Source organism: Zophobas morio, unplaced genomic scaffold (assembly GCF_036711695.1).
Source record: "Zophobas morio isolate AGI-343-1 ecotype UQ-CSIRO unplaced genomic scaffold, CSIRO_AGI_Zmor_V1 ptg000023l, whole genome shotgun sequence".
Lineage (NCBI taxonomy): Eukaryota > Metazoa > Arthropoda > Insecta > Coleoptera > Tenebrionidae > Zophobas > Zophobas morio.
The window spans coordinates 9374620-9397931 of NW_026972128.1; the positions used below are offsets into that span (position 1 = coordinate 9374620).

Consider the following 23312-nt stretch of genomic DNA (forward strand, 5'->3'; position numbering starts at 1 on the left):
TATTCTGGAAAAAATAAATTCATAATTAGTGTTACATTACACCTGTCGACTTGAGTAGACAGCGTGTTACAGAAAAAAATACATTAATTTTAACTGGTAATAGAACTAATCCAAAGCAATTAAATTTGTAAATAACATTTTGTCGTAAATCCTTTCGTGATTGAGTTAAAATTAGTCGAAGATTTAATACAAATTCACCTACCCCCATGGCTAACAAAGCAGTTTCTTGTGGAGAGGGATAAGAAATGAACACAACCGGAACAAAAAATGTAAACATTTGAATGCAAGGCTGTAATAGGTAATGGAGACCTACCTTGAAATTGTGAAAAACTTCATAAGAAGTGTTCAAAGTGGCCACCATTATTGTCGAGACAGCACTGGAGACGGCGACGAAATGAGTCTTTGACCCTTTGTAACATAATTTCGTTGTTTCAGCAGCACGTATCATTCATTCCCGCAAAATTTCAAGAGTAAAAAAATTATTTGTGCTTACACTGCATTTCCCTGGGCTTCTCCATACACTAGCACCATGTCCGTGTATTCACTGTACGAATAGCTCGGCATAACTTCACACAACGAAAATTGAACACACCGCAAAGGAAAGTCGAAAAGCAACTAACTGTTTGGACGCTGATAAAACGTTATCGCTAGCCAACTCGCCAAAAAATTGGGTAAAAACACTTTCCACCTGATGCATCGAAAGTAAACTTCACGGTCAACCATTGAAGAAATGCTTGGCCGGCTCGTTAAATAATGGGGGGGGGGGGGGGGTAAAAAAAATGTGGCAAAAAAAATGCTAAATAGAAAAATGTTTTCTGTTGACGAGTTCTGTTCGTGGTTAAATTTAATGTACTTTTTTCTGTAAAGTTATTAACATGAAATAAAATATTACCGTTCAAAAAATCACTATGTTTAAATTGAAAAATTGGTGACTTTGGGATGCCTTTTTCTTATACAGGGTGAGTCACTAAACGCTATATCTCATTATTAGAAATAGAAAAAAGTCACAGACAAAAGTTGTACGGCTCTTTGGTGTAACATACATTAAAATAATTGTCGAATATACAGTGTTTTGATTTCGACGTATAGCACACAATTTACCTTATATATTTTTACATATTCTTATTAACCTCATCGTAAGCTTTATAACCACCATATTCTATTTTTAAAATTCCGATGAGACGTTGCGACGTTATTTCAGTTTTTTTTTTTTATTTTTTAGCAATGCAAGAGTTAACAAAAAAATCGCAATAACGTTATTTTTAAGAGCTATGGTGTAATATTTGCGAGATAAACAGAGGTACGCGCTTTGTTATGGGATCAATTAAATACAATTTTGTAATATACAGAGTGTTTATAAAAAATTTAGTAGAATTTTCAAATATCGCTATATCAGCTTTTTCAGATAGAACACTCTGTATTTTAACTTTGTTATAATGTATTTTTTTATAAACACAAACCACAATAAAGCCCGTACCTCCACAAAATATTGTAACAGATTTTAAAAATAACCCAGCTGTGATTTTTTTGAGAACCCTTCCATCGCTAAAAAATTTCTAAAAGATTGGAATAACTCGATAACCTCGCATTGGAATTTCGAAAATAGACTGTAGTTATAAAGCCTAGGAAGAGAACAATCAGAATATGTATAGAAAAATATATATAAATATATATTCTCATTGGCTTCTTTTTAGGATTTAAAACCATGGTTGATTTTTGAGATTCCAACTTTCTTGACATTTTTTAGCAATGCAATGGTTCAGAAAAAAAATCACAATAAGGACAAAAAAATTGTGGACAGGATTAATAAAGATACGCGCTTTGTTGTAGTATAACTTAAATTGCGCGTTAATATACAAGGTGTTTATAAAAAAATTTAAAAGTAATATAACTTTCAACTATCGATTTTACAGTTTTTCAAATGTTTTTCCGTTTTTAATTTTCTTTCATTTTTGTTGTTTCTATACCTAAAGAATAAAATATAGAGTAAGATGCAGTAATAAGATCGAGGGTGTTCTTTTTTTATAAACACTCGGTATATTAAAATTTAATTGATACCATGACAAAGCATGTACTTTTGTTTACCTCTCTATAAAATATTATAACACAGGTTTTAAAAATAATTTGATTGTAGTTTTTATGAACCCCCGCATTGCTAAAATTTTTAAATAAAATTGCAATAACGTGCCAACATTGCAAAATTTCAAAAGTGAACCATGATTGTGGAGGATAGGACGAGCCCAATCAGACTAGGTGAAATATATAGCATGTTCCGAAAAAAAAGTAAGTTGAATGTTATGCTTCAAAAAAAGAACACTTTGTAGAGTTGAAAATAATTTTATTCCAAGAACTATGCAACTTTGGTCTTTAACTCTTTTTTTCCATCTGTAAATAAATGAACAATCGAGGATGGAGCGCCTAGTGACTCACCCTGTAGTTGGATAGGGAAAAATAAATTTTTGTTACATGCAATAATTTTTAAGGCGCCAAACTGTAATTTCCAAGAACCACTTTTTTAAATTAAATTACACCTATTCTCTGGGCTATTCTGATTCTATTTATTTTAAATTGATATAAATCAAAAACTACAAGTGTTGTGTGAAATTGGGGTTGACTATGGATTTTAAATGCTGCTATTTTTCATTTGGTTTGTAAACCAAAGAATTTAGATTTTAGAATTCATCATTAAAAAACCACTGCAGACGATAAAAGAACCCAGCAATTTACATTATCTTTTCCCTCTGAAATCATCATGGAGGTGACCAATAATGTTTTGGATTGCTTAAATAAAAAAAAAAATCATTTACGGTCAGCTATTTTTCTACCACTAAAATTTGTCGCATAAAACTACATAAGATACTATTAAAAAATTAAACAAAATTTACCATGAGTGACACTATACTTGTTCCTAGTGGAACTAAACGTCTTTTAATAATAATAAAAATCATTCGTGTTTGGTATAGCCGGGGTACTATGGGTACAGTGTAGTTTTAGTAAAATACAGAAATACACTTTTTTTACAATAACAACTTAACAAAGTTTATGTTACCTGTTATGCTTTTGCTTTGCTTTATTGTTTAAGTTGTTTTTAACATTATATACAATGTAAGTTTGGTGGCAGCAATATTTCATTGTAATAAACGTATCATCATTCAACATCATATTTTTAATCAGTGAGCAAAAAAATTCTTGTCACTGTGTATGCTTAAATTGGTTTTGGTTTTTAATGTTTTAGTGGATACGCTGAAATTATCACGTATCATGTAAGCATCATAGACGAGATTTTTTTGTCTTACTGTACCAGGGTTAGTTAATTATGCAGGATTCTTCCATCTTTTCGGTTAACTCTAGCCAATATCACTTAATTTTTAATACTTGTAAGAAAAAATTGCAGAATTTTGTCTATTTACTCACCCTGGAAATTCATTATTTCAAAGCAAAGTGTATAACCACTGTTGGTTTTTCAAAAGTGCTTTGGAACTTCTTGTAATTATTTGCACTTTATGTAGTGTTAATTATTTGTGCAAATAGTTATATTCATTGAAACATTTTCTAGATATAACTTGTTAACTAATTCATTATTCCACGAACTTGTTTGTATTGGCATATTTTGTTGTCTTTGTTCCAGCCAGGAAGCCTACCATAGCACCGAATCATCTTTATCAATTTAATACACAACCTGAACCAGCTTTACCTCACTACGTCCCCATATCGAATAACAATAAAAGTGTAACAAAACCGGACGCTCACGACCAACCAATCAAAGCTAAGACTAAACCCTCACCTTATAACATCGAGTATATCGTGAGAGATTTAGTCGCATCTAAACCGGAATCAAGCAAAGAACATCCTGAACCCCCACCGCCGAAGAATGGTGCAACAATTAACTTCGAAATTACACACCCGAATGTTCCTCCACCCGAAGACCACAAAAGTCGAGTGGAAATCAAAGAAATGATCATTTTCAAAAATGGAAACCGAGCGCGGGAAGACGGACATTTTTACGAAGACGATAAAACCAACGATGAGAGGATGAAAAAAGTGCGTTTTTTTGAGAGAGAGATGGAAAGTAAGGAGGAAGTGAAGGAAGCACGGTTCAACAACGAAAGACACCCGCGAGGAATAATAAAAAAAGTGCGCTTCGTCGACAGCGATAACGAAAATGGGGAGGAGAAGAGAGAAGTGCGATTTTTTGATAGCGAGAAGACGATTAGGGAGGAAATGAGGGAAATAAAAGAGGCACGATTCTTCGACAACGCGTATTCAGATATGAGTTCCGAGGTGAAACACGCGAGTACGCCGGTTCACAGCGTCAGTCAGCAGACTCACAGCCCCCAATTGCCGGTCCCGTCGCCTACTTTACCAATAGAAAAAGAATGCCATAAGCAGGTCCTACCAAATACTGTTGTTCCTACGATTAATAATAACTACATAAGCTCACCTCATAGTGCTAGTCAGAACGAGTTACGTAAAACAGACTGTTTCGAAACACATTCCACTGATTCGATTGAGAAATCGAGCAACCCCACACGAAAAACGCCGATGACGTTGAAACCGTTCAACAAACTCTGGAACACCACCAACACCAAAAAAATCGACATCTTTGAAAGCGCCACCTGTCAGAAATCGAGCGAAACCCCGTTTACAGTACTGAACATACCGAATTTAAACTTGCAAGCGCCCCCGGTTAAGCGCCAAAAGTTGAGTAAAATCGACGTGGCGACGATGAAGAGGAAAATGCGCAGGCAGAAGCGGACGAGCAAGCCGAAGGAGCCGAAGCTGGTCAACGACAACCACACAAAGGTCACCGTGGATTTCGGCGTGTCGGTTTACGGCTATTCCGATAATTCCAGTTCGAGTTCTTTGTCGAGTTCGGATTGCGAGAGCGAAGGGCCAGAAGTGGATCTATGGATCAAGTCGGGACCTCCGTGTAAGCTCGATCTGAAACCGGAAAAGGTCGGTTTTCTCAAGATTTTTGGACTGACGACGCACCGGAAGAAGAACTGTAAGTATGAGGAAATGGCGTGAATTAAGTTTGGAGAATTTCCAAAAAAAAAGTACTTGCAAAATATTTTTCTCCAACCGCTTTTAACTCCCAAATCCTATATTATTTAGAAAATAAAACAAAAACAATTGTAAATGTTAACATTGCAAGTTACGTTAAAGATTATGATACTTTGCCTCTTTTAAGGCGGTTAAATCGACACTTTCATTCTCTAGAATATGGCTGGTGTTCGCCATAAACAATGGCCAGTATAATCTTTCAGATTTGACAGACCTAAATAAATGGCTACTTCTTGCCTATAACTTATCTCTCTAACGTTTTCCATTTGTTCTTAACACAAAAGCCTGATTTATCTATAATTATGGGTCGGATAGAGGATCGTGCTTTTTGTACACAGTTTTAAGTAACCACGTTGAACCATAAATAATGTGGACCTTTTATTTTTTTATTATAGAAAACCACAATTTAGCTAATTGAATTTACAAATACATTAACTAATTAACATCGGTTTTCTTAACTTCATCATTAAAATATTTCTCATCTGATGCTTCAGAAAGAAATCTTACATTGTTAACATGCTACGTAAGTTATTATTTATAATGATCCAGATAATCTCTAAAGGGCCTTTTTTGGAAAATAATTTGAAATTGTGGTGTCTTTTTCATGCGGTTGGAGAAAAAAATGTGTTGTCAAAATTTTCGAGAAGTGGAATTTCCAAACGTGTTCGAAATCATTGAAGAAGTTATGAAAAATAACGACCCCATTGCGCATAATGGTTCCATTTTGATACCTATTCAAATCTTAAAAATACCGAGATATTTTAGTAAAAGAGGATATTCAAATGTGAGTTCTAGTATAGATTTTTAACTTAGCTTAACTTAAAGTCATGTATAAAGGTAAGTCTAAGTGGTAAACAATAACCAAAATATGTCTGTTCGTTCGTACTAAAAGTGTGATGAGAGGTCACCTGATTAGTTCGCCAAACAAATCTTTCCTAAGATTTAGAAAATATGTTCCCGTACCTGTGGTTTATTAATCCAGCCTTATTTTTGATAGTCCAGGTATAGTTTTCGGAAAAAAATGATCCTGCCCTAAGTTAAAAAATATAGGTTAAATAAGAGCTATATTTTAAGAAAAGAAAAAAAAAAGCGGTTCAAACGAGCGACCTTCAAGTTATCAGTCGAGTCCATTTCTATCTATCTATCGCCTTATACTAATATAAAAGGTTATTACACAATTGGGTTTTTTGCGAAACTCAAGACAGGTTCATAAATCACAAGTACAAGAGTCTAGTGTTTTATAAAATTTGAATGGCGTGTACTAAAAAAACATTTCGGGGGAGATCATCAAATTGTTGGTGGGAATGATAAATTTTGGTTAGCGTTTTACCTTCCACACGATATTCCTAACATACTGTTGCGAGCACGGAATCTTGGGCAGAGTTTTTACAACTATGGTTATGGTATGGTATAAAACTGAACCATTAGGTTTTGACATACCCTTCAAAATAAAAAAAAAATGGTTTTAATTAATTTTAAAATCAAATCAGTTAGGAGCGTACTTATATTCAAATTGCTATGATGCAACGATATTAAAAAATAATAATAACACAACTAAAACTTTGTGTATGTCAAACTGGTCCAGTTTTCATGGCCACGACTGTATATACAGAATGTTTTCACAAATTATATCAGTGAAATGACATCAATGTCCGAGATTCTGTGCCTGCAACGGTACATATAAAATTTGAAAATTTGACAACAATTGATCCAGTATTTTGCGAGATAATATAACAGACTATAATGAAAATCAATACAGACAATCGGAAACACGAGGTCTACTTTCTCGTAATCTAGGGAGCATGAAACATCTTGAAAACCTGAAAGTAGCCATTCGTCTAATGGACTATATTACAATACTTCCTTAGCTTAATTGTTATATAGGGTGCCTAAAAATTATCATTATCATCACGTTGGCAATGCTTTTTTAATTGAAAAACGTATGTGTTTTATTAATTCATACTATTGTTCATAATTGACACTTCTACGTTGATTAAATTTTAGGTTTATTGTAGACATGTTTCACAATGTTTAGAAAAATCAACGCTAACTTCACTTAAACACTTGTTACTAGTATGACACTGTGTCCATCCAAATTGTTATGGTTGCCCCTACTTAAAAGTTCATGACGTCATCAAAAAAATTTGTGATTAAAATCTCTCTTGAAGCATATGCACAGCATGCCTACACTTTAATAACCCACCTCTATTTTTACTATAATTTACGATTTACCATAATAAAAAATACAAAGAATTAAAGCGGCAGACAAAATTTTATATTTTTTTTTTTTAGTGGATTCGCAACGAGTTTACACTTGATTTGTCAAAATTTTGAAGCTTAAACAGAATGACACAAGTGACAGATGTAATGTGAATTTGAACATTTGCTGACGTATAAGTGACATAATGATGTTTACTCAAATTTTTACCACATTAAATTGTGGTTCCACCCACGTCTGTTCAGTTTGTTCATTTTTAAACAGTCCAAAAATATCAAAAACTTGAAGATTTTTAATTTTTTTTTAAATAAATAAATAAATAAATAAATAAATAAATTTTATTGACTAACAGAACAAAGTTCCAAAATAGACAATAGTTTAAAAAAAAAAAACAAAATATGAAATAAGATGTCCTTATAACTACAAACGTCTTAAATAATTGTTAAACATATGTTGCGAGCAACTGAAGATGTCTATATCTACTAAGTTATTAACCGCCAATCCTATTCTATTTACTACAGAAGTGTTGTAACCGAGATTTGTTCTTTTAAACGAACATAAGATTGTGTCCTGGTTCCTAGTATGTACCAAAGGTACTCTAAAATTAAATAAGGATAAGAATTCGGCACTATCAATTTGATTATTGAACAGTTTATATGCAAACTTAAGCTCAAATTTTAACTTACGCTGTGTAAGAGTCTCTAGTTCTGTTATAGCAAGTCTTTGATTATAATTGTAATTTGATTTATTGAGACCCATTTTAAACATTAAATAATTACAGAACTTTCTTTGTACCCTTTCGAGGCGAGTTTCGTGAATTGCATATGAAGGAAACCATATAAGAATGCCATATTCTAAAATTGGTCTAACCATGGTAATAAAGAGCTTACGAATTGCTATGATGCTATGGAAATCTGCAGTCATTCTTCTTATGAAACCACTAACTCGAAAAGCCTTATCGATTACAAAATCTATATGCTTAACAAAACTTAAAGTCGAATTAAAAATGATCCCAAAGTCCCTAATTTCGCTAACAGCCTCCAGGATTTGGTTGTCAATGCTATATGAAAATTTTATAGTGGATTTTTTCCTGGAGAATGTTATTTGTTTACACTTTTTGTTATTTAATTGCATGCTATTTTCACTACACCAGTTGGTTATTTTTATAAGAGTATATTGCATATACTGCAAGGTCGCTAACTTTAATGAATATTTTAAGATCGTCCGCAAAGAATAAAAATCTAACAAAATTAAGTGATAGTGCCAGGTCATTTATAAATATTAAAAATAAAATAGGACCGATGTGACTGCCCTGTGGGACTCCCGAGGGAATAGAAATAGCATCTGATAAAAAGCCTTTCACTGAGATTTTTTGGGTACGATTTAATAGGTAAGAAGCTAACCAGCGGTGAAGAGAACCTCGTATGCCATAAATCTTTAATTTCTTTAAAAGAAGGGCATGGTTGACTCTGTCGAAAGCTTTACAGAAATCTAGATATACAGCGTCGACTTGAGCTGCCTCCTCTAAAGCATCAATGATATATTCATTGTAGACGGCGAGATTTGTTACTGTGCTTTTTCCTGGCAGAAATCCATGCTGATGAGGTGTCAAAACCTTTGCAAAAGATCTAGTTAATGTATCACTGATGATTGCTTCGAGACCCTTGCATAAAGCTGCTATAATCGAAATAGGACGATAGTTTGTAACATCTTTTTTGTCACCTGATTTGTACAAAGGTATGACATAAGATTGTTTCCAGATGTCTGGGCATGTACCAGATGTCAAAGACTTACTATATAAAATCCAGATTGGCCAGGCAAGACTGGAAGCACACTGCGTTAAGAAGAATGAAGGAATACCATCTGGTCCAGGATTAAAACTAGATTTAAGGGACAGTAATTTATTTTTTACTTCATCGATGCTGATATCTATGTCGTGTAAATCGATATAGTTGTTGACGCTTGAAAGGCCTAGTGTCATATTAGGGTCGATAACATCCTGATTAAAAACAGACTTGAAAAAATTGGCAAACATATTGGCAATGTCTTTAGGTTTTGAAGAGCAGGTGTCACCAAAATTCATACATTTGGGAAAATAAGATTTGGAGTTTTGACTTTTGGAGTTGATAAAACTGTAGAAGATCTTCGTATTATGATTTAAATTGGTTTGTATGTACGTTAAGTATTTTTTGTAATCATTTTTGATAGCCGTTTTAGAAAGGCTACGAAGATGTCTATAAGAATTGTAATGACTTTCATTTGAAGTTTTTCTATAGAGGGCTAAAGTTTTACGTTTTTTGTTAATAAGTTTGATGGTGTCAGGCTTGTACCATGCTGGAAAATGACAATTATGTAGTCTAGATTTAGGAATACATATATCGATAGCAGAAAATATAATAGAATAAAAAGAGTCAGTTGCTGAGTTTATATCGTTATAATCTAGTAGGGAATTCCAATTAAGTGAAGAAAAGTAGTCGTTTAATTCGCTATAGTTGGCATTTTTAAAATTATAACGCCAACTTGCTAATGGAGCAATAGAGGGTGTAGAATATGGAAGATTAATAAGCGTCAAAAGCGGCGGATGGTGGGAATCGATTGGAACTAAACCTTGAGATAACTTTTTTACAAAGGTATTTGGTATTGAACTAAGTATTAAATCGAGGATAACGTCGTTGTTATTAGCTACGCGATTGTATTGAATTAAATCTAGTGAAGAGAAGCTGTCACAAATAATTTTATCTTTATCACTAGTTCCTGTTATAAGGTTTTCTATAGTAGATGAATAAACAAGGTTTGGTAAGTTATAGTCTCCAGCTATGCAAAGTAAAGCATCAGGAAAAGATGTTTGAATACAATCAATGGAGGCTATGTTTTGAAGATAAGTATCGATACTAGAATTTGGAGGAATGTAAACTGCGCCACATATTAGTAAATAGTTTTCGCACCTGATGGAAACATATAATTCTTCACATATAGTAGTAGGAACGTGTACCATGTCGGTTTGAAGGTATGAACGCACAGCTATCAAAACACCACCGCCACGAACTTTTTCCGAGGATCTTAGATCACGGTCTAAGCGAAATACTATGTAGTCACTACTAAAAATTTCACCATCTGTTATCTCACTACAAAGCCAAGTTTCTGTTAATATAATAATATCGTAGTCCATATTCAAGGAATTTAGAAAAGCAGTTGTCGTTTTTGTTCGTAAACCACGCACATTTTGGTAGAAAAGACTTAATCCTGTTTTACGATCGGAGTGAGGTTTTTTGTAGCCTTGATAATTGTAGGCATACCATTTTTGTAGCGTATACGGAGATCCTTTTCGCCATTCTCGCGTCTTGTGCGAAGTTCTTTGCGTATGTTATAGGCCTGTTGTTGCATGGGTGTTAAATCATTGTTAAAATAAACAGAGTCGATTTTAGGTTTAGCTCGAACTAAAACATTAACTGTGGCGGAATTATCGAAAACTATTTTAATGGAGCGGGGTTTGGTAGAGCTGGATTTTCCGAGACGCATGGCAGACATTATTTTGTAATCATTTTCGGGTATAGCGGTAGATATAATTTGCGTTATTTTTTCCATGTCTTTCCTTTTACGTTCTTCAGGTGATCCATTTGTTTCCGGGAGACCTGTGATAATTATGTTTTTTTCACGATGAATACGATCCCTGGCTTCTGAAATAACTTCCTCAATATTTGGATCAGATTGTTGATCAACATTGTTAGTAAATCCCTTTGTTTTTATATCTTCCAACTCTTTTCGGAGTTTTTTATTTTCTGATAGTATATCGTTGATGGACTTTTTCATATCTGAGATAGAAGAGGTCAAAGAATTTATGGCAGTTACCAAGTATTTAATCGCATTCGGATCATCTGGATCAGGCAATTGAACAGGAGTTGTAGGCATACAACATGGTTTTCTTTCAGCACATCCAATGTGTGACCAGACTTGACAATCTGCACAAAAGATGCGTTTTTTAACAGCTACTCTACTGCACACAAAGCACACAACACGTTGCGAACCACCGTCTTGGTCGGCCATCTTAACTCAACTCGAACAATTTTGAGTGCTGTGTGTCTCTTTTCTAAATAAATTTTTATATTTATGAATCTATAATGATAAAAAAAACTGGATATGTTAATGACAGTTATTTTATTATTGTAGTTTTCTTTCAAATCTTCTGAATTTTGTCGCCTCGCGATAGCATCTGTACAAATGTCAATTATAGCCTTAACTTTTTTTATTTACTTGCTGCCTGATAGGTAGGCAACCAATACAACAGGCTGCCAACTTTATGTTCGATACTGTATAATCACCCTGTATATACGTCTCGGTGTCACTAATATTTTGTCACGTGTTTTTACACTTGCATTTTTTACTTCCAGAACGTAAGCGAAGGAAGTATTGTAATCGAATTCGTCGACCGACTCTCTACTTCTACGTTTTCTCGATCTTTCATGACCCCTACAATACGAAGAAATAAGTCTCCCGTTTCCGTCTTTTTGCCGCCCCGGATTTTTATTAGACGGATAATCTCCGAAAGTACTGGACCGATTGTTGTCAAATTTTGTATTTATATTAGAAATATCATGTAGATGGTAAAATGCTAACCAAAATTTGTATAATCATCCCTACCAATAATGTGATGATGTCACTTCAAAATTGTACATAGTAAATGGGTTTTAAATCGTATGATGCTTCCATTCATATTTTTTGGATCTGCATATTTTAGTTCTGTTTTGTGAAGACAAACTCATTCAAATCAAACTAATTTCTACGTGACATTCTTTCGAAGTATAAACATAAATAAACACTTGAGCGTCAGATTGCTACTTTCTAGTGCCCAAGGATTGTTAGAGATGGATTATTTTAACTTCAACATGGTGAGTCATCAGAATCTGACAACGGACTGTCAGTCAGTAGCGTAACATCCACACTTCAGGAAGGTAACTTAAGTAAACTAGTAAACATGCTGGCACCAATGCGAATGAATCTGTTAGAGAGTATAATAATATAAACAGGTACAGGTACCCATCGCAGGTAGAAAAGTTCATGACAGAGAAACTATGACGGACGCCTCTGAGGATCTTTTTGCAATTCTTGATTCTTTTAAATTTTCATACGATTTCACTAGAACCTTGGAAATTTGTGTAAAGAGTATGCTTATATACATCTTTTATTTCTGATATCTAAAACTTCATTTAAAAAATCGTAGCTTATTTGAAAAATATGGGGTCACTATTTTTCAATTTTTTCACCATAATAATAGAAAATCCCTGAAATTTCCTGGAAGCGTTTCCCTTTGAAACATTTCCAGAAATTTCTCACCAAAGTGACTGAATTCTTCATTTTCTCTTGTTGTGCAGGTATTGAATTGGAAAAATTGGAAAAACGAAAATGGCAACCGACGTGGAAATTCATAGACGATTCCGAACGCGTTGCTCCGTTAAATTTACCAGTGCCTTTGCAGTCACCGGCTGTGTTGAATAATCTGCCGGATTTTAAAACGAAGAGTAATTTCTTTAAAGTTTTGGGTCTGCGGACTGTTCCTGGACAAATGAGACAAGGTAAATTAGCTTTAACGTCGACACTTTAGTGGGAGTTAAGTAATTAACTAATTACATGTCGATGTCTTGATATCAAACAATAAAAGATAAAATAATATCACTTGGCATTCATTTTTATTTTTAAACAATTTCAAGTGAGGTGCTATTATATTTTTTAACTTTACTTTTACTAGTAGACTGAAAAATGTTTCGAATTGTACTAATTTTGACTTTTTTTCTTCATAGAACTGGAAAAGACATGGATAAAAATTGTTGAAGAGCGAGTACGAAGAAACTGTGAATCTGGAGTAACGAAGTATACTACTAAAGCGAATAAAAAACACAAAGCTGTAAATAAATTAAAACCAAATGGCCTAATTGAAACGAACAATAACAGTAACAACTGTACAGACTTGGCTTTTAAAATACCCATAGTTCACCAGTACGGCCAAAAAATTCCAGCACACAAGAAAGAAGATCCTTTGAGCAACGTAAAAAATATCGAATTTAATTATATACCGCTGACGATGGTTTTAGTGGAAAGTCCTCAAAATAACAACAGCTGTCCTATGTACAACACTCATACTTCTATAAACAACAGTAGTACTCCGACAATTATCGACAATAAGCCTTTGCTAAAAGAAGATAGAGCAGACGAAACTCAGAAGAACGACAGCAGCAAACCAGTTCAGAAAGAAGTAAAAGTCAAAGAAATTCACAGCAACAATAATAAACTTCTGCAACAGGAAACTAACGTTGAAGAAAATCACAAAAACGGCAACAATAAACCCAATCAGAAGGAAGTTAGAACTGAAGAAATCCACAGAAGCGTTAATAAAAAAAAAGTTCAAAAGGAAGTTAAATTAGACGAAATTCACAAAAACAGCAACAGCAAACATATTCAAAGAGAAGCTAGAGTGGAGGAAGTTCACAAAAATAGCAACAATAAGTCCGGTCAAAGAGAACTTGGGATAGAAGAACCTCACAAAAATAACATTAACAAATTCCCTCCAAAAGAGTTTAAAATGGAAGAAATTCAGAAACGTAATAATAAACCTCTTCAGAAAGAACATAGAGGAGATGAAATCCACAACAACAATAAAGTTAAAGTGGATGAAAATCACAAGAACAACATCAATAAGTCAGTTCAAAGAGAATTGAAAGCAGAAGAGCTTCATAGAAATAATGCTAAACCAATTCAAAAGGACGTGAAAACTGAGGATAAGAACCACAGCTGTAAACCTGTCCAGAAGGAATCAAAAATTGAAGAAATTCAAAAAAACAGCAGCAAATCTATTCAAAAGGAACGTAAACCAGAAGAAATTCAGAAAAATTGCAACAATAAACCAGGAATTCCAAAGGAATTGAAAGTAGAAGACATTCATAGAAACAACTCCAAACATGTCCAAAAAGACGTTAAAGCAGAAGAAATGAAGAGCAGCAACAATAAACCTCCACACAAGGAGTTTAAACCAAAAGAAATACACAGCAACAACATTAAACCTACTCAAAAAGTGGCTAAACCAAAGGAAATTCACAATACCCCAAAAAACAGCAACAACTCTGCTAAAAATGTTGACAATAGAGAAGAGATTATATTTGAAGAAATTGAGAAAAACAGCGTCGATAAACAGCAAGAAGTTAGGGAGGAAGTAATGCACAACAGTAACAGTACTTCTCTTGAAAAGGAAGTAAAAACAGAAGAAGTTCAAACTGAAGAATGGGAAAATCCAACATCACAAATGTGGCCAGGAGTGCAAGATCTTATGGAAACTTATTATACATTTTCAAAAGGTTTGTTCCGTTTTTGAATTGCGCTGACAACTATAGATCCATTTTTAATTTTAGAACGTGATAGGGAAATTGATTCGTTGTCGTTGAGATGTTCTTCTGTGAAGGACGAGGTTGTTATGAAACAATTTGAGGTGAAATATCTTGAACGACGTCAGAGGGAATTACATTCAGTTTTATTTTTAAAAGAACAAGAAGGAAAGCGGCTACAGAAAATTATCGACCAACTAAACAATATCGTCAATGCTTTTAGGTAGCATAGACTTAATGATTTGGCAGATAAATTGTGTTTTTAATTGTTTTAGTTTTTGTTGATTAATTATTGTTTCTTTAAGATATTGTTAACTAATCGGACCAAGTTCACTCCTAATTTGTTGTAATTTTTATTACCAGTTATGATTTTAATCTTACTGTTATGCGATCATGATGTCGATTTGTATTGAAAAAAAAAAAACTAAATTTTAAAAGACTGTGATGGGAATATTTAAAACAAAATGGTGGGTTTTTATACTTTTTAATAATCGCTATTAAAAATATAAATAGTATTATGTAAAAGCTTCCAAAACTTGACCCGTTGTAATTATTTTTTAAGAGTTTCGAATATAAATTATAAACCGAATTAAAAAAGAAACTATGTTTATTTGGTATGTTTATTTTTACGGGTGTCTTTAGTTGTAAGTAGGAGAGAGTGGTGTTCACTTATTCTGTGATAATACAATTTTAGTAATCGTAACGTAAAAAACTGTTTCTAGCATGACAAACTTAATAAATGTACAGAACAATAGCTTTGACTTTTATTTAATCACCTAGCATCACAAAAGGAGATTGAATTAGTCAATAACACAAAATCTTACAGTAAATTAATTAAACTAAATGACATTCGGATGCGCATATTAAGACTGGCGTATGAGGCGTATCTAACAATCTAAGAAATTCGCAGCCATTAGTAACTCCAACGCTATCTCGGGCGCAATAGGGAACTCTGGGATCTCAGTTGAACTATTAGTGTAACGAACCTTGTATGTGAAATACATACAAACTTTTTGAAGTACATGAGACCTAAAGAGACAATAAGTAAATATAACTAAACCCAGCTTACAATAAACTACAAACTTACGGAATTTCCCTGAAGTTAACTTCATTGGCTTCGTTCTCTGCAAACTGACCTGGGCCGCTCAGCATTGCTTTGATAGTACCCGAAGTTAGGGCGTGCTCCCGTTTTACAATGAACTCGTGACCATCCGACGAAATTAACTTAACGTACATCGCATCGGGACCTTCGCAACCCCCGTACACTCGTTCTTGAGATTTTTCTTCGCCCACTTCACCCATTTTGTTACTTGTTTGTTGCTTACGTTACTAAAACTTCAGTCTTGCAATCGTTTGGCTTCTGTTGAGTATGAAGAAGTGGTTTTCGTTTTAACTTGCTTGCGATGAATGTTCCACGATAATAATGAAACCCTTGTTTTCTGTTGATAGCAAAGTTAATGAATGGATGTCAGGATGTCAAGTTCAAGTAGTGAGTTTGCGCTTTTGTTAGGGAAATCAGCTCTGCCAACAAAATATCACGGCGGGTAATTTAAAATAGTTTTTGACAATCAATATTTTGAAATGGCTTGACCACAAATCAAGGAAAATTGTTTACACAAAACCATCCTCGTTTCTGAAGCACAATAGATACAGTGCTGTCATTTCAAGGCAAATTTTGGAAAACTTTAATTAAAAACGTCATCAGCCGTAATTTTAACAAGTACGACAAGTACGAAATATTAAAAAAATTTCAGCAAAATTAGAGTTATAGTTGGACGAAATTATTTTTTGAAAGTAGCCCATTTTAATAAACTGATCTACGGTCATTTAGGCAGATCTTCCCCCGTCCTTGAAGTGTACAACATATCGATTTTTTCGAAAAACACTCGCGAATTGACAGACAGACACATATGAAAAACGAACAAACGGAAATTCTATGCATCTGTTTGGAATCAATGCAAATATTTGAATATCACAAATTTAATAAAACAAAGTAAAAGCTGAATCAAGTAACTGGATGCAAATACACAAGTTATTACAGGCGTGTGGCGGCCGATCTCCTTTTTCCCCTTTTTTTTTTAAGTTACGGCAGTTAACAGGAGCACAACAAAATACCCAGAGGGGGCGTCGTAGCGTGAGTGAAATTTGGGGCTCTCGGTCTGGGCTGGTTTCCCCCGCGGCGGTGATTCTATCTACACCAAAGCCTGCCGCACAGCACCCCTCCATGACGAACATGCCGTCCTAGCTAAAGTCACTAGATCTACTATTACTTTTAGAAAGTACGGCAAACTGCCTGTGGTCGGAATTCGACAGAGAGGAACCTAACCTATGTGTTAAACAAAGATAGCGCGAGGCTAGTAATTTTCGCTATCTGTCAACGAAAGTTTGATGTGTTTACGATTTGAGGTTACGACAGACTGTACTAGAATTATTGAGTTAACGGACCGGAAAGAACACTATTCTAGTCCCAAAGTAACTCCAGCCCTATTCAACGAGAAAGTGTCACCGGTAACCAGCAAACAGTCGTGGAAGACGTGTTACCACCAAAGCAATTGACGGCCAAATGACAGTAACAGGATCGCCATACTGGAAGCAAAAAATACCTGCTGTCGAAAAGACGGAGCATAACAAGGACACAGATATATTTCTATTTCATAAAAGTTACTAATTGCCACACATTTCAAGATCGAGTCACATTAGTCCTAGCAGGCCGTTTCGGCCTAAAAACTAGAGGTGAAGTTTGGTCGACAACTACCTCGTCGTCCAGACCGTTCCCACTGAAATCTTATTCAAAGCCTGCACATCTTGTGCAGATAGCGCGATACATTCCGCTACCTCCAACTAGGAACCGCGCCCATCGCCGACACTACGTGTTATTGTGTTATTTACCTTCAATTCTATTTAAATGTTCAAACTCTATGACTCTAATATTAAATGACAACCGAACAAGTGTTAAAGTTTCAACAAAGAGCAATACACAACAATTAAATTCGCCATACAATCTTGTGAAATTTTAAACAACAAATAATTCTTATGTGAGATTAAAGTTGGACATCAATTAATTTATATCATAGAAACATTCAGCAACAAAGTATTTACAAAACAAAACTTAGCAAGGATTTATGCAACAAAAGATCTGGTGTGAAATAAACTTGTACAAATAGAAATATTATGTGAGGTCAAAACTGTCGAACATGAAATTTACGTTCCATTAAAATTATACAATAAATAAAATTACTAAGGTTAAAATTGTGAGATTAAGAAATATAGTATGAGGTGGAAAATTGCAGAGTTACCAAAATTTACAGGAGATTAATATTTGCCACACTTTATCAACGGTTCAAACAAAGAGTTTACATTATGCCAAATTATATTATGATCTAAATGATTGGTTACTTCAAAAATAATTTACTTTGAGAGTTTAAAATACTACGAACTGGTTACCCCAACAAAACACATAATAAACAAACACAAAAATATCAAATCATCGCTCCGAGGAAAAAGCGTCTCGGGGATGTAAATTTCAAAATCGTTGCGAGGAAAAAGCGTCTCGGTGATGTAAATTTTCTGTAGCGTTGGGGGCATGCCTTGATTAATTAATCAATCTGGCGTTGTGAAGCATGCCCCGATGAATTAATCGTGATAACGATGAAAACCACCTAAGGGGAGAAAATATCATAACCCCCCCGCCAGTCCGCAGTATAATGAACTTGTTTAACTGCCGTAAATGAACTATTAGCAATCTTGTGTGAAGAATTTAGAAGTGTTATAATGTAACACTTACGTATATGCATCCAGAGACCTATTCGTAATTAAACATAAGGCGTTTTTCCTGACTAATTGAATTTCATGAAATCTCCCAGCAAATGGTTTATTTAAATAATCCTGATTGTTAAATTGTGTTTGCTCTAGATGAGTATTAAGAAAAACTAGCTTGACTGGTGAATTTACAAACAAAGAAACAACTTTACACCACGTGGTTTCTCGCGTCGACCGGAAGTCTGCAATTCTCGATTAAAAGGGCGCAAGAATTTACCCGCGCGGATTGGGGACAACTATATCATTATGAAAAATAAGTTTGATCGTCGTTAAACAAAGGCTTCCTCCCGTTTTATTAACTACCAAACCAACTAATTTAAACCTAGCTCTTACCACGTGGTTACACTTACAGCAAACACACCAGAATGACACATTCTACTGCCATCCAGTTTTTCTACCAACCCTCTAACTGAAATCACCCTAGCGCTACGTGCTGCCATCTAACCCAATGATCATGCATTAACCCAACCATGTATTTGGTTGCCTATGTTTAACGATTTCCTTTTCGTGATTGAACTTTTTTTTTTTCAAATTCAAATTATTCAAATGTGATTTCGCGCCGCTGTTAATTAATTTCAGCGCGAAAAATTTGATTTAAATTCGGTCACCACAATGTCAAAGAATATTAACAATAATTTATATTTGGTTCTATTCCAATACATTAAATATCTTATAAGAGTAAGTCTTTTGTGCCTGCCATTTGAATTTGCTCATGGTTACTTTGGTATGCAAATTTTTAACATCAACATATTTCGTCCCAACCTTTGAAAAAAAAACCGGTATTGCATAACAAAGTGCAGAAATATTTCCTGAAGATCTACATCTTCAGGAAATATTTCTGAGCCTGTATCTTTAAAATGTTCGTCATATTTCAGAGCAGTTGGTTTTATATTTTCTAAATTAAATTATAAAATACAAAAACCTTAATCTCCAAGGTAAAAAATAAGGACGGATTAATAAATCACAAGTGTAGAAACATACCTACTTTAATCAGGAGTTACTCGAGGATTACTGATTAGATTAGACAAATTTGTATTAATTTTTATCATCCAGCTATATAGTATTCTTAAAATATACCTATCTAAAGTTTCATAATAATTAGTCCAGTCAAAAACATTATCTGTCTAATAAAATCGTCAGCAGATGACAAATAGACGGAAAAGGAGACCTATTTTTGATATCCTAGGGATTATGAAACGTTGAAGTGTTGAAGGAATATGAAATGAAATGCGCCAATCGCCAAATGGACCCTATTACAGTACTTCCCTATAAGTCTACGTTCGGGAAGCAAAAAGCCAAACCAAAGTAGAAAGAAGAATGATGTTTCAAATTATATGAACAGTAATAATAACATTAAAAATTCGTGTTGGGAAGTGACAAAAATGGATTTGTAGTAAAAAATTATAAAATTTTTAAATACCAATGGCAAATGGTCAGTGAAACTGCAATGAGAAACAATCACTTGTTTGAAGCATTTTTACTATATTGAAATGGCGTGGCTGTAAAAAAAGCTAGCTTTTTAGAAAAATTACAAAATTTCATTATGCGATTTTTTTTATGAGAATCTATGCAAATTTAAATAAAGATATGTTTGTAACGTTAAAATAAATGTAAAGGAAAATGGAGTGAGCTGTACCCGATTTCAGTAAAATAAATCGACACCAAAAATCTGGATGTCCAGGGTGAAAATTCGACATGGATTCACACATTACACGTGCAGGAGTATCTTATTTTATGGAATTAAATAAAAACTTACTATTGTAAATTTTGGAGATGACGTCATCCCATTGGTAGTGGGGATGATTAGCCAAATTTTAGTTAGCGTTTAACTATCTACATGATATTCCTTATATACATACAAAATTTGACAACAATCGGTCCGGTAGTTTCGAAGATTACGTGTCTAATAAAAATGATGCAGACACCAGATAGACAGACAGACCGATGCAAACGGGGTACCACTTTTTTGTACTCTAGAGGTCATGACACGTCGGCCGATGGACTCGTTAACTATACTTCCTTAGCTTACGCTCGAGAAGCAATAAGTGACCCATGAGGGGATCGAACCTGCACCTTCGCATTATTATTATTATTATAGGCAGAAACTAGATGAGTGGAGTTATAATTTAGAAAATAATTTTTTAATAATACAAAATGTTGATTAACAATATCCTTAAAATATTTGTATGATTTCAAAGCATTCGGTTTTGTAGTTTCTAAGTTAAATTGTAAGATGTATATAGTTTTATTTTTTTTGCAAAAATCTGGATGCACAGGTTAAAAAAAGTCATAGCGGATGCATAAACCACAAGTATATATATATATATATCTTACGCAAAATTTTGAGGTAACGTTTTATCCCAAAAACATTAAAAAATTTGAATAAATTCGGCAAAAATGTCAGTTGCGGCCCGTGACCTTTTGAAATGGGAGACACAATTTGATTGATCAGTTAAATATGAACATACATATAAAACAGGCTGTTATTACCAATTAATAGACGAAATTGTGTGACGGAAATAAGTACAAAAATGCATTCAATAAAAGTAAAAAAGTACTTGTCCACATACCTTTGATTTTAAATTATTACTGAGGAAACACACAAAACAAAATAATTTATTATTTTTTTCACAACCGCACATCCACAAAAATTTACCATACTTGTTACTATCAGAATATCTACGAAAGTCTCTCGTTTTGCCATGAAAACTTTTTTTTTATTAATAAATCGGGGGTGGCCCTCCCTAAACTTTTCGCTAAAATTTTACCATCGTAAAACAGAGAACGATTTTTTATTAAATATTCAACTGAGTTCATAATTTTTATTTAAAATCAAACAATTTCCCTCGCAGAATGAAAATGAAATCCCGCAACTGAGTTACTGCTAGTGGTCACTGTTCAAGCAAGACCCGATTTTAGCCAAACAGCGATTGGACGCACGGTTTCCATGGCAACGGTGTAAACAAAACGGCTAAATGAATTATGATTTCGTCTCCGCTTTTGTCAGCACTTCAACGTATCATATATCCAAGACACGACATCTTTACAAATGGAGCGAGATAAAAAATTAGCTTTGTTAATTATAACACAAATTTCCGGAATTCTTTAAAAATTGAAAATTGCTATTTTGCTATGTCCAGTGTGCTTGTAGACGTCGTAATTTTGGGGGAGCACGTGCCCTTGTGCCCTCTGGCACCAGCCGCCCCTGAAAAATGTAAGATGACGCGCAAATTTTGATTAAAGTCACACGTGCGGGAATATGTTATTTTATAAAATTTAAAGGACATTTGTTCTAAGACGACGTCATAATTTTTTGGGAAGGCCTTAAACGAACAAATTTTGATTAACGATTTATCATATTTCCTATAACCTTAAAACGTTTGCAATATTTCAGTGCATTCGCTTTTGCAATTTTCAAGTTAAATTGTAAAATACAATTTTGAATTTTTTCCCAAAAATCTAAATGTACAGGGTAAAAACTCGACACGGATTTTAAATTACACATACATAGAGTATGTAGTTCTATAAAATTTAAGAAACATTTGTTCTAAAAAATTAAAAAAAATGACGTCACCATTTTTTAGGACGCTATAAACGAAAAAATTTGGAATAACGATTTACCATGCTTACCATAATCTTAAAAAACTTGTAAGTTTTAAAGCATTTGGTTTTACAATTTCAAATTTAATCGTAAAATGTTACACAATTTTGATTTTTTTTCCAAAAATCTGGATGTCTAGGGTGAAAACTCGACACGGATTCACGAATCACATAGGCGAGAGTATGCAATACTGTAAAATTAAATATCTAACACCAAAAAAAGGACAAATTAGAAGTAAATAAAATGGTACGTTTAACCCCACATTCTTGAAGTGTTTTTTTTTTAATTTTTTTTATAAAAATCTCAAAGTTAGCGATTTCTACATGGATCCGCTGGAATCATGGTCAAAATCTTTAGAAGTCCACAACTTTTAAAAAAATTTGTCGAAAGCTGTTTCGACAGAACTTCCCTCGCTCCTAAAATACAATGCTATTTTTTTGGATCATCCTGTATACGCAAGTCCAAAAAAATTTAGTGGAATGATAAATCACAAGTACAAACTCATCATATTTTGTACATTTTAGATAGGATTTATTCAGCAAAATTTTGGGGTGACGTCATCAATTTTTTAGGGGGGATGAGCAAATACATTTTGATCAAAAATTTACCATGCTTATGATATCTTTAAAACATCCGGTTTTGTAGTTCCTGATTAAATCAATAAAGTAAATTTACGCATTCAATTTTTTTTGAGTCACCCTGTATATGCAAATCCAAAAAATATGAATGGAATGATAAATTACAACTACAGACTCATTATATTTTGTACATTTTAGATAGGATTTATTTGACAAACTTTTGAGCTGACGTCATCAATTTTTTGGAGGGGATAAGTAAATATATTGTGATTAAAATTTTATCATGCTTATCATAATTTTAAACTTTAAACCATCTGCAAGATTTCAAAGCATTCCGTTTTGTAGATTCCAAATTAAATGTCAAAATGTTGTTTCTTAATTTTGATTTTTTTTCCAAAAATCTGGACGTTTCGGGTAAAATCTCAATTCGGAATCATAAACTACATCTGTAAGACTATGTTATTTGATGCAGTTTAAAACCCAATTGCTATGTACAATTTTGAAGTGACGTCATCACATTAGTTAAAGCACTTTATTATTTTTTTCTTTACTGAGATAATACAAAATGGTATCCTAGCAACAAACATGTCACTTTTTATCTTAGGAGCTAAAGTGTTACTTTTACTCTTAGGATAAAAAGTATTCAGGTATCAAAATTTAAA

The 23312-nt window shown here is 33.6% G+C and overlaps 2 protein-coding genes across 4 annotated transcripts in view; one reads left to right on the forward strand and one right to left on the reverse strand.

Annotated features, from left to right (window-relative positions):
• The window catches only part of LOC135134393 (uncharacterized), a 56973-nt gene extending 41567 nt beyond the window's left edge, over positions 1-15406 (forward strand). For all 3 annotated transcript variants that reach the window (XM_064063058.1, XM_064063059.1, XM_064063060.1), the window contains 4 exons: positions 3629-5005; positions 12652-12852; positions 13078-14625; positions 14680-15406. In XM_064063058.1, the coding sequence (XP_063919128.1) occupies positions 3629-5005; positions 12652-12852; positions 13078-14625; positions 14680-14879 (3326 nt within the window). In that variant the 3' untranslated portion in view covers positions 14880-15406. The remainder of the gene's footprint in view (positions 1-3628; positions 5006-12651; positions 12853-13077; positions 14626-14679) is intronic.
• On the reverse strand, positions 15395-16151 carry Eloc (Elongin C). Its single transcript, XM_064063061.1, has 2 exons — positions 15740-16151; positions 15395-15681 (listed from the first exon to the last, which is right to left on the reverse strand). The coding sequence occupies exons 1-2, from the start codon at positions 15952-15954 to the stop codon at positions 15540-15542; spliced, it is 357 nt and encodes a 118-aa protein (XP_063919131.1). The 5' UTR covers positions 15955-16151; the 3' UTR covers positions 15395-15539.
• Positions 16152-23312: the final 7161 nt, after the last annotated feature.

Excerpts from the sequence above, each read along its gene's own strand:
- Eloc (XM_064063061.1), bottom strand. The coding sequence starts at position 15,954 with ATGGGTGAAGTGGGCGAAGAAAAATCTCAAGAACGAGTGTACGGGGGT. Across the intron at positions 15,682-15,739 it reads GTTAACTTCAGGGAAATTCC|GTCTCATGTACTTCAAAAAG; the intron begins GTAAGTTTGTAG and ends TTGTCTCTTTAG.